A 12,452-nucleotide genomic window follows, 5' to 3' on the forward strand; every position below is an offset into this window, starting at 1 on the left:
TTAAATCTTTACACCATTTATACCTCACTTAACCATTAGCCATCCCATAGTGTAAGTATTTTTTCAGGAGTGCAAGTAACAATACTTATGGAAGTTTATAGCTTGATTTTCAAATCCAAGAATGAAATGTACACCACAATATGTTAATTCCGTTGATCTCCAAGAAAACTTTATAGTGGTATTTGCAATCAGAGAAAGTAACTAAATCTGCTTATAAATGATAAAATATTTCCTGCATAGGTGCAGTTTTGGAAAGGAGTGCAAAACATGATTGATCAGAAATGCTAAGAGGAGTCAAGAGGGCAAGCCTGACTTATGGACAGGTGGCTTAAATGAACAAAAATCACATTTGTTTCTGAATTACTCCTTTAAGTCCCCTCTTTCCATCTGAGGCAGCTGTATTTCATCCCTCCAACACACCTCCTGTGCCTCTCCCCACCTCTGCCCAACAAGCAACATGCTATTTACGTTGACTTGCCTCCCACACGAGTCTGATGCCAGGCTGATGGGAAGGGATGGTTTGTCTGAGGAAGAGCTTGTGCAAAGCCACTTGAGGACATGTACTCCAAGCTTACTCCAAGTGTCCTCCTTGAAGCCCTCCATCTTCAAATACATAGAATTTGACTTTCCCCACACTAAATAATACCCATCGTACAGTATTCAGAACATCAAAGTAGAACTCTCTAAGTGTGTGTCCTAAGAGACTGATATAGGGTCCTTAGAATTACCAAAGGCAATTTCATCCTGCTATTTTTACAGTAATTTGGTTCACATTATTTTCAAACTTAGTAAATAAAATACAGTATCTGTCACTCTGTCCATATGCTGTGTGATACATCTTCCCAAAAATAGTAAGTGAAGGAAGAGCCGAAGTGATAAAATTGCAAGTATGGTCTCATTAATAAAGGCATTATATATTGAAGGTAGGGAGTTATTTTTTGTCTGTTTATTAAAATAGAGATTAAAAAAGTGTTGTAGAAATAGAACATAGAGAGCCTTGCACTGTGAAGTGCCATTCATGTCTGGATGACTGTTTCTGCTGGAGATGAAGTATAATCTGTCTCTTAATCACACATCAATAACTTATATCCAAATATTTTTAGAGTGCTGTACATGGAAACAAACCTTTCAGCTGTGCACTTTGAATCTGAGTGAAATGCCATCAATTCAAAACATTTTGCTGTCAGCCCGTTCGGTGTGCTTTTTCTTTTAGGCCGTGTCTACACTGACTGTCAAACTTCCTCCACACAATTAGGCAAAAGTTTCTCGGTGAAAATACTTGGTGTCTTCCATGTGATTTTAATCTTACTTCAAATTTATGAAGTGCTGAAATTTATGAATCCCAGAAAAACTAATGCTGTCTTTGCATCTTACAAGACGGATGATTTTGACATGTTAGGTCACAGCCTGTATAGCAGCAGGTTGAGTTTCACCAAAACGCCTTTTTTTTGGTGGTGTTTTTTGTTGTTTGGGATTTTTTGTTTGGTTGGTTTTGTAATGTAAATCCTTAGATAAATAAGTTTAAAGTTTTTTCTTCTGTCTTCCAGATAAATCCATTCACAAACAACAATGCAATAAAAAGTTATTTCTTACTTTGATCTGCTTAGGCATATCTAATCTTGAAACTGGAAAATTGAACATAATTTAAATATAAACTAGAAGATTCTATTAATACTATGCCATAGTCAAATAAGTTAAATCCTAAGTCTTCATGTATCTTCTATGGACAATGGACTTTTAAATATTTATTTAATATTTATTTTTTAAAGAAAAGTTGCATTATTTCAATACTATGGATTGCTGTGCCATATTGTGCAGCCTTCACTGGTGCAGAGGAAATATCTTTTCCTCCCCAAAATATAGTTGATATTGTAAGTAATTGTCTTGGGAGTTATTTCAATAGTTCATTGTCATGTCATCATCATATTCCAAAATACCTGCTTTGAAATGACTGTTCTTCTAGCATCAGTTTGCAGCTATAGCCTGCCAACAGCCATCAAACCAGTACACAACATTCAAGCTGTATAGAAAATCTGCCAGAAGATCTCAGAAATAAAGCTTATGGGTATAAAATGTTTGATATAAGTCTATGGATAAGAAATTCTCATAGATAAGAAATTCTGCTGTCGCTTTGGCATTTTTTAATAGGAAGTTGTGTTTCTGAAAATATTTTGGTTTGATGCTTTTCCAGTTTTCTCTAGTGATTTTCTAAAGGACTGGTTAAAAAACACACTTCACCAGTATGTATAGAGGAGTACATACAGAGAACTGAGTAGGGACAGACCCAGGCAACGGAGTTCCAAAGAGAACCTGAGTTTTCCTGAAGCTCAAAATGTGCCAGGATGTTGTGATTGGAGTCTTGTATATTTTCAGATAATAGCTTCAGAAATTATATTCCAGATCTTCTTAGTCCCGGGGCCGAGTCTGATGTGGTCATGGAAGAAGGGAGCGACGACAATGACAGTGAGAGAAACAGTGGTTTTATAGATGACATGGAAGAATCTATAGCTCATGATTCTGAGATGTCGATGACAGGATGCCATAGTGACAACGGGGAAATGCAGGATGCTGATCTGGATCATGACGAGTCTAACAGGATGATCAGGTGGGCTGAGGAGTGAGTGTGCCTTCCATCTTCTTTTCTGTTTATTTTTAGGTATCATGTTTAAGGCCAAGGGTGAGTCTACATGGACACTGTTGTCATTGAGAGTGGAGAGAGCTAGTGATTCGTGGTGGTTCCGAAACTTCAGTGAGAATGCTTCACTGAATAAGTGTATTAGGAGTTTAAGAGAAGCTCAGAAAATATGGTCAAGTTGAAGTAGCAACTGCCAAATGATGCACAAGTAATTGTTACAGGTTCTTCTATGAAAATGATGTTGTGAAACTGCTTGTGCATGAGCAACAGAGAACACTTTTACTTTTTTCACTTGCTTACTTTCCCAAGCATTTTTCCCTGACTAATAGTGCAATGGCTTGTTATTTAAATGAAGAAAAATAAAAATAAAAAAAATAGTGCAAGTGGCTGTGGTAAATCAGGAATTGTTTGCGTTTTAGATAGATTTAGAATGAAGGAAACTTTGACAAACTTGGAATAGTAGTTTGAAGCAAGTTACAAATTAGATTGGTGGTTTGAAATGACTAATAAGGAAGGAAAATAGGAATTGAGTTGTGCAACTTACCTCAGAAATGTCTGAGGATAAGAAAATATTATTCACTTATTGGAACTGCAAAGAATAGTAGAGAAAAAAGTAGGGATTATTCATTATCAGGGAACCTAAAATGAATTAAGACCTTTTCAGATCTAATTTCCTTAATGCAAGGGGTCTGTATCTTGAAGAATTGTGGAATATTTTTCTTTCTCAGTTTGACCTGCAGTTTCCTCTTTTATCTTGTTTACTAGGAGTCTGTTTCAGGAACATGTCCCCCTAAGCTCACTTATACTAACATATATCTGTTCCACTACTGGAAAGGAATAAATTTCAGCAATGCTCAGTTTTACCTCGCACAGCAGTGAACTGTTTTTCGACTGTCATATTTGTCTGCATCGGCACTATGTGTAGACACCTTGTATCACTGAAATACCAGCCTATGCTTATATGACAGAATCAGGGTCATATAATTTTCAGTGTCCAAGTTGTATTTAATGGACAATATTGCAGGTTTCTCAAAATATGAATACGCAATTATAACTATCATTGATTACTAAGGTACATATTTTATTTAGTAGAGGAGCATCCCTGTATTTACAGTAAAATCTTCCCCCAGTTATTTCTAAGGGTAGTCTCCATATCCATGGATTATTTTAAGTGATCTGTAAAAGGCAAGTAAAAAAGTAAACCTCTTTTCAGTACAGACAAGAACAGTTGAATAGGAACTGCAGATGATTTGATCATTTTAGGCAAAAAAGAGATGTTACCTGCACATTACAGTACTAATGAAGCTTTAAGACAGCACACTTTTTGCTGGAAACTGCCAATTGATAAAATGTTTCTTATTTGCAGGATGTATTACAGTAAAGAAGGGCCATCTGCAGACATCCACAGTCACAAAAGCTGTGCAAACTTAAGATACTATTCTTTTCCTGGGCAGTTTCTGCCCTTTTTTTGCTGGAGTTGCACCAATACCTTTGCCAGCAGGGCAGAACACAAGAGCATTCTGTGCTGTGTTTTCACATACAATGCACCATCTCTGTTTAAAGTTCTGCCAGAAATAACTGAGCATTTAGGTTAAAGATTGAAGCAGATTATGACTCCGTATTCCATTATAGAGAGTCTGATTTAAGAGTGGTTAACTGGTGACAGTAAGTCAGAAGATGAGCTAGGTGACTCCTCACACCTCTCCAACTAGATATTCCAGGTTTTATCTGATGGTGCCGACGGGCACACTGTCGAGTTCTCATGCTTTCCCAAGTTACTGTGTGTCAGCTCAGCCATGGAAAGCTGCAGTGTGCGCACCCCGGTGTGCAAGGCAGTGGGAATTCCCGTCAGCTCTGTGAGGATGAAATGTATTAGCTTAAACCTCGTTCTGTGAGAGGTCTCAGCAGATCCTCTGCTGTGCCCCGCCAGGCTACGTGCAGCTAGGCAGCCCACACGTTTTCTGTTCTGCAAATCGCCACAACTCCACCGTGTGTTTGAACCCACGAAAGGCCACAGCACAGTAATCTGATGGACAGTGTTTGCTTAGCTTATGAGAGATTGGAGATCAAGTACTAGTCTGAATCACGCACAGCACAGGCTTAAGCTATGGGTTCCACACCCTAGCTAAGACTCTAGTCATTTACCCATCTTTTTAGCTTATCTTCAGGAATATCTTTGAGAGAGAGAGCGCGTGCGTGCATGTGTGTGTGTGTGTGTCAGCCTTTAGGTCTCTGACTTTCTCCTGGTGTAGCATTTCATTTTTTTCCTTTGTAACCTCAAAGTAGTTGCAATGACAAAACCAAACAGTGCCCAGTCCAGGCCTGACAGTGGTGATACATATAAATGTGGATATTGGAGGTACATATATATATATATATATACACATGATTACATATATTCTGATGTAAAAGATTTTTTTTTCTTCTTGTCCAAAGTTACCTTTGTTTTAAAAGCCTTTATTGTTTTATTCTTAAGCCCTTCAACCAGCAACAATATTCCATTAATGAGAGTGGTACAATCAGTGAAGCACACAAAAAGGAGAAGCAGCACAGTAATGAAGGAGGGTTGGATGGTTCACTATACAAGCAAGGACACACTGGTAAGAAATGTTAAGGAAAACCTGTCTTGCTGAATCCTAACAATACTTTGATAATTTGCAGTCACTCATTTACGCCATTTTTTGAAATATTTGTGATCCCTAAAGTGTCCTGACTCTTGTCATAGTTGAGGACTGGCACTGCTTGTAAGAAACAGGAGACAGGTAGAACACACAAAGAATATCTGTATATGTCAGTTGCATTGTCATAGGCAGCCAAATGTGAAGACATTCTAAAGAAAGTAAAAAATGTTTACACCTTAGGGGTTCTGGAAAGTCGCTTTTCCTTCCAGCTGCAGTCTCCTACATATCTTACTGCTAGGGGAATTGAGAATTCTGTAAAATAGATTTAGCACAGAAAAAAGTTATTTTCATTCCGACCTGCCAAAACAAGAATAAAAACTTCGGTGTGTGGCCTTCTGAAGTGAGCTGGGGTGTTGTAACTGATACAAAAAGAAAGTTTAATTATTTTAGCAGCATACCTGTAACAAATTGTGTTGAATGTAATGCAGATATCAAAGTGACATTTTAAATTTCTAAAACTCAGACAATTTGAACTGTGCTAGGTTATTACCGAAACAACAGAGAGTGGCCCTATAAACCCTAACTCAAATATAAAATCCTCATAAAAATAAGGTCATAGCAAATGAATCTTTAGCATTTGCAATGCATCTCTTCAAACTTAACATTTTTCATTGCAGAGGAAACGACACTACTGGAGACTGGACAGCAAATGCATCACACTTTTTCAGAATGATACTGGAAGCAAATATTACAAAGTAAGGAATATTTTTCAATCTCTTTTTGTATAAGCGTAATATAATGACTAAATTGCTGAATACACTAATAATACACTGAATAAAGTACACTAGTAGTATAACTTTGATCTCTGTTTTCATTACTTAAGCTGCATTTGTGTGTTTTGCTTTCCCAAACAAGTCTCAGATCAGAAAGGTGTCAGCTAGCAAGGATCTCTAAAATGTATGTTGTGGAAATGGAAGGCCTTTATGCAGGGGCAATTCAGTACCAGAGATAAATTCTTCCAAGAAACTCATCTGATATTCTCTCATTCATAATGCACATTCTTTCCAAACAATTAAGTATAGTCTACATTATTTTAATTCTGTCCCTTGGACTTTACATTGTGATTGCAAAAGATTATTTTAATGCTCATATCCCTTTACCAGTTAAACTCCTTAGGCATTACTGCAGTAAGTTTTAATAGTGGAAAGTATTTTTTTCATATGGCATCCTCTCAGGGAAATATGTCAGAAAAACGTGAACAAAGTGTTATTCAGGATGAAACAATCAAGTTTATACCTATGTGAGAGGTGGATTTAGAATCTTAATATTGAATAGATTTATTCTGCAACTAATTTTTTGCAAATAAATTTTATTAAATAAGGAGTCAAGGGGGTTTAATTTTCTAGTGAAGTTCTGTTGTTATATGGATGGTCCTGCTCTTGTTTGATGGCACCTCACTGCTCTCTGTTTGGTATCAGAAAGAAACATTTAGTATTTTACCATTGACAGTCCTCTGTGTCATGGATTTTCAGGTTGCAGGAACCTTTTTGTTTGTACAAGAAGCACATGGTTAAAAGCTATGGCTATTTTCATAAATTAGTTAAATAACTTTCATGCTTTAGTTTTAAATGTTCCTTATCTTTGCACAGAAAGTAAAACACTTTTTCATTTTAGGAGATCCCACTGTCTGAAATTTTGTCTCTGGAACCTGCAAAAACTTTCACTTTGCTGCCTCAAGGAGCCAATCCTCATTGTTTTGAAATAAGCACAGCAAATATAGTCTATTATGTTGGAGAAAACATAGAAAACCTCTCAAGCGTTCAACTGAACAACAGTGTTATCACCAGTGGTATTGGCATTGATGTGGCACGAATGTGGGAGATGGCAATACAGCACGCCCTGATGCCCGTCATCCCTAAAGGGGCATCGACTGGGTCAGGCCCCAGCCTGCACAGTAAGTTTATTCATTTCCTCCGTTTCAGATAAGCGGAGTCATATCTCAAATGACATTGCTCAATCTTCCGCACACGCTGAAAGGAAGTATTGCACAGCTAGTAGAGACTATTCTGTCATGGCTAATCAGCTCTCTGCTTATTATTTTAAATTGCCTCATCCATGTGTTTCCAGTTTATACGAGGACATCTGTATTAATATATGAGATGCAGATTTGTCAGCAAGCAGATAGTTGTTACATTAGTAAGGCATCTCATCCACATTTGTGTGGCTGACATGAGTAATAGCTTACTTGTGCAGAGGCGTGAAGTTTTCTGAGCTCCAGTTGGGAATTGATAGATTTTTCCCATCGTGACTGTAATTTATGTTTCTAGCTATCAGCAGAAGCAGCTCTTCACTCTTTAGGTCACTGCAGCATAGATGATATGTTCCCTTTCATCACATTGGGCTGTACAACTGCCACAAACATTGTCCCATGCTGAGATGAAATGAGCTCAAGTGTGAAGAACAGCTGTTCTAAGCACAAGAAGGCATGGATGTTACCCAGGACCAAAAGGACCAAAAGTATTTCTGCTTCTGATTTACATGCTTTTGGGTAGTTCTCTGGCAAAGATGATAGCTTATGTAAGCCAAACATGTAACTTGTTTAAGTCTAGCTCAGGTACTGATAACAGAGCAGCACAGAGCAAACAATCCTCCACTACTAGGCATGTGCTGCTGCAGTTGCTCTGCTATTTGCACTCAGCCTAGTCAGTGGAAAGCAAATTTGAATATATCTATACAATTTGGATTAGATCTTTTGTTGCAACGCACATTCACTTTAGCACTTGACATCTGGAAGCTATTAATGCAGTACAAAATGCTAATGAGACACCAAGCCCTTCAGAAACCAAGTAATACAACAGGCTGTGGCATTACATCTCCAGGCACGACAGCTCACATATCAGATTAGATCAGCTCTGTCCTTTGCTTTCTTGACTGGGTCCCTGCATAAAATACTGTTAAATTCTGGATGTCATTTCAATCAGACTAGTTGCCTAGTGCCCTTGGTTTGAGCCCAGTGTGGCTGAACGAATCACCTAAAATGCTGGGCTGGGAATGACAGCTGTCTTGGCTCCCTCTTGGGAAGTTTGAAAATTTTCTTTTCAAGTTAGTAGTTGTCTTTGGGGGGTTTTGTGTGAAGATTAAGGTCATCTGAGGCATTTAGAATAAATTCCTGTGGGGAGCGAGAATGATAGCAACTTTCAGTCAGCTGGTCAAAGTGTAAGACTGGTCTCTGCCTTTTTTCATGTTGGGTTTTTATTTCCATGTAAACACAAAGCAGTACATACATTTGGAAACAAATTGGCCATGATAAAAAGCCTTTGTAACTGAAACATTCCATTTCAAAAAACAGACTATTCCTAAGGAAAGGACAAGGGAATAAGCCATAAGGAGCAGAAGCTACTCACATTACTTAAAACAACTAGGAGAGGTGCTGATGGGTAGTAGCGAGTGTCTTCAGTGTCTAATACAGGCTTTATAGTAGAGGACACTGGGTTTGATGAGGCTGAAATCCATACTAAGAAAATGAAAAACGAAAAGTCAGCATGAACAGAATTCTAGGCAGAGATAGGAGACAGAAGTGGCAGTGCTCCATTTTTTCCTCTCCAAAATGACGTCTTTGTGTAATACAGTTCACAAAAGGTATATTCTCAAATTTTATGGAACCCCTCTGTAGGTTTGTAGTTCAAAAGGCTTATGGCAACATCCGAAGGTTTGGATTAGTAGAGATTTGATCTGATGTTTGTTGTGTTAAAGCACAAGTGCAAATTTTTGTTTCCATTATGTGTTTTAATGTCTCTTAAGCCAGTTGAAATGCGTATTACTTTTAACAGTACATGGACCAATTTGAAGGCATATTAGCCTTCATCTGAATAGCATAAAATACATTGTAGGTGACACTATAAATAAAAAATATAATTCCACTAAATAAAAACAGTTTGCCCTAGTTGCAGTTATGCTACTTGCATGACATATAAAGCCCCAAACCAGAATGGACAAAAGCAATAATAAACTTATAAATGGGAATTATGAGATGAGAAATTAATAATGAAATGTATAATTCAGTTCTTTTCCATACACTGCAAAACTGTTATTCGAGTCACATATTTGTGAGCTGCTGTAATTTTATATTGGCTGGTAGGAGAACAAGCTGACCTAATTGGTCCGATTTCTAGAGCTGTCAGTAGATACTGATGTAATGTTAATGTCATTTCCTATTACTACATGTTTGAACTAAAAGCACAGCAATCTAAAGTGTATTTTACTTTCTTCCCCAGGGGATATATCCATCAGTATTTCTGTGTCAAACTGCCAAGTTCAGGAAAATGTGGTGAGTGTTCTCTGAATGCTGGTGCTAGAAAAGCTGTGATTAAGCTTGCAAAATCATTGATCTGTTTTGCAAAGAGAAATGTTAGAGGAGTTCCCATTTATCACTTTGTAGAAATTAACAAAGAATTAGCTCTGCTAACTTTTGGGGGAAATCATCTTCATGGTGCCTTTTCTCAAGGTGTAAAAATTACATATAGGTAATTTCACTTAAAACAGAATTTAACTGTGGATCCTTGCAGGTGAGAAACTGTTAATTACTAAAAGTGAGCTATAGAAGTTATTAGTTCATGGAATTTGTCAACTGGACTGTAAATAAAGCTAATCATAAGCCTTGATAAATATACCATTCAGTTACCAGCTGTTGTAGGAAGAGGGAACTTTAACCAAAGGAAGAGTTATATATATTGCTATATACATGTTAAGAATCCTGGGTTATTTTACGCTAGGACTGTTAAACACAGGAGTGGTCCACGTAAACTGCCGCACAGCTGGTTTTCTGTCCCGTGGGTAGAGGAAGTAAACAGGACTCCCTGCAGCCAAGTGAAGCTTTGGGGCAGCTCTGGTAATTGCCAGAAAAAGATTGCCTGCCAGGGACGTGTTTCCTATGAAAAAGCAAGACAACCTTTATTATCAACTCCCTGGTGTTGTTGCTTTACTCTTTGTTACATATTTTGCTGCTTACATATCAGGAAAATGAAATTGAACTCCAAATTTTGAGATTTGTTGGAATTTCCCAAAAGAATCTCCTAACAGCTTGTGTTCTAGACTGTGTTTAGGCACTAAGAAACACTGAAACATGAGACACCCTCTCTGGTGTGGTTGGAATATTTTACCCCTCTCAGCGGACAAACATGAAAGGCCAAAGCCCAGAACTGCTGATACTCACAAAGCTTTCTATAAACTAAGAAGACACTTGCACTTCTATAGCTGACATAGGAGCTTTTTCAAGAAAATTTCAAATTCAGAATTCCTCTCTTTTCATAAACCCCAGCAGTAATTCCTAGATCTGGGACATGTGGGTAGAGTTGCTAACAAGACCCTCTTTATTTCCATATGTACTTTAGTCCTCAGATTTCAGAAAGTTGCAGTGTCATGCTGCGTGCTGGAGTCGCTTGCCTGCCGTGAATGTTTTTGGCAGATAATGCATTTTGAAATGTACTATAGTAGATGTAGCTAATTCCCACTAGAAAAAGCATATGAAATACAAATTTTGTTTCCATATCTCAGGGCTTAATATTTAATATTTAATATTATGTTTATATATACAGGATATTAGCACTGTGTACCAAATCTTTCCAGATGAGGTGTTGGGATCAGGACAGTTTGGAATTGTTTACGGAGGTAAGGCTTGCTGAAGGTAAGCAATTGTTTATGGAGGTAAGGTATGCTTAAGATAGACAATTTCTTGAGTGGTGAAAGTATTTGGACTCTGAAATGCTGTGTTACAGAAATTAGCTGCCCATTGTTTTATGTAGGCATTATTCATTAAACAATGAAGCTGGGGTTTGTTGACAAAGTCTTTTTGTAATATGAAGTTTTCTACCCAGTAGTGAGTCAGTTCTAGTAAATAAAACTCTGAAGTGCAGAAAACAGTCCTTTCTGAGAACTATAATGGACAAAATAGTGTATTTTCTTCTTCCTGCTATATTTCTTGGCATGTTTTTGTGAGCTTTTTTTTCATTGTTTTTCTGTAGTTTGTTAGAATTGTTTCTCTTTGTTTTCTTATCCATTTTTCCTCTACTTTTCCTCCCTTTTTTCGGCAGTTTTGGGAAGAGTATTTAGGTACAGCTGGATTTTTTTTAAGACAGTGAAGTGAGAACTGACAGCAAATTTCTCACTGAAGAACCTCTGGATCTCTGATAAACCTGGGACATGCACTCACATGCCGAAAGGCAGTTGCTTGTTTCATTATTTGCTAGTCTGGAGCAAGGACTAAGCCTACAGACTGCCAGTTGCAGAGAATGCAGCTTAAGTATATGAAGAAGGATACATACATATGAAAAAGTTAACTTTGCATCTGTATTGTTGAAATGCAGAGCTGACTTTCTCATGAGTGTATGTTTGTTACGTGTTTAAACAGCTTTGTCAGGTGATAATAAGAAAAGTTCTCTTGTCAAAGGCAAATGAAGTGAAATGACAGAAAACTCCTAATGACTTAGTGATTTCATTTGCTGCAAACCTACTTTGAAAATTACTTAGCCGTTTGTACAACCCAGTGAAAGTGGAACACTTCAGAATTAATCATGCTAATTGACAGAGGCCTTTTGTTTTATTAATGCAGGGAAACATCGCAAAACAGGAAGAGATGTTGCCATTAAAATAATTGACAAACTAAGGTTTCCAACTAAACAAGAAAGTCAACTTCGTAATGAAGTTGCAATTTTACAGGTATTTTTCTATTCTTTTAAACTGTATTAACTCCACTTACACATTTCTATAAATACCAGATAATATGATAATTATTTTAATTGCTAATCACTAGTATTTTTACCAAAATACTAGCATTTCTCTGCTTAATCTGTAAAAAGAGCCAAGACCAAATGTATTGGCAGTGTCATGTTAGGAATTAGAATATCTGCAGTTTTGAGCACCAAGCACAATAAGGAAAATGTATGTTTGTTAAACTAATATGAAGTTCATCCCTTCTTTATACTGCCCATAGAAATTTCATGCCTGTTGCCTGCAGATTAGGCACACAGTTCAAATTATGAAATACTGAAACATTTTCTGGTTTGGAGGGGGGTTCTGCAGACTGACTGATGAAACCTACTGATCATGTTGGGAAATCTAGTGCTGTATTTATCTTTAATAGAATCTCCATCATCCTGGGGTTGTAAATCTGGAGTGTATGTTTGAGACGCCGGAAAGAG

The 12,452-nt window shown here is 37.3% G+C and overlaps 1 protein-coding gene across 1 annotated transcript in view; it reads left to right on the top strand.

The window, feature by feature from the left end:
- The window catches only part of LOC104280355 (serine/threonine-protein kinase D1-like), a 64,230-nt gene that overhangs the window by 36,906 nt on the left and 14,872 nt on the right, over window positions 1–12,452 (top strand). Inside the window, 8 exon segments of the mRNA XM_009877979.1 lie at window positions 2,401–2,605; window positions 5,112–5,235; window positions 5,934–6,011; window positions 6,931–7,210; window positions 9,531–9,583; window positions 10,851–10,923; window positions 11,864–11,970; window positions 12,395–12,451. Of these exon segments, the coding sequence (XP_009876281.1) occupies window positions 2,401–2,605; window positions 5,112–5,235; window positions 5,934–6,011; window positions 6,931–7,210; window positions 9,531–9,583; window positions 10,851–10,923; window positions 11,864–11,970; window positions 12,395–12,451 (977 nt within the window).

Source organism: Apaloderma vittatum, unplaced genomic scaffold, assembly GCF_000703405.1.
Source record: "Apaloderma vittatum isolate BGI_N311 unplaced genomic scaffold, ASM70340v1 scaffold4251, whole genome shotgun sequence".
Taxonomy (NCBI): domain Eukaryota; kingdom Metazoa; phylum Chordata; class Aves; order Trogoniformes; family Trogonidae; genus Apaloderma; species Apaloderma vittatum.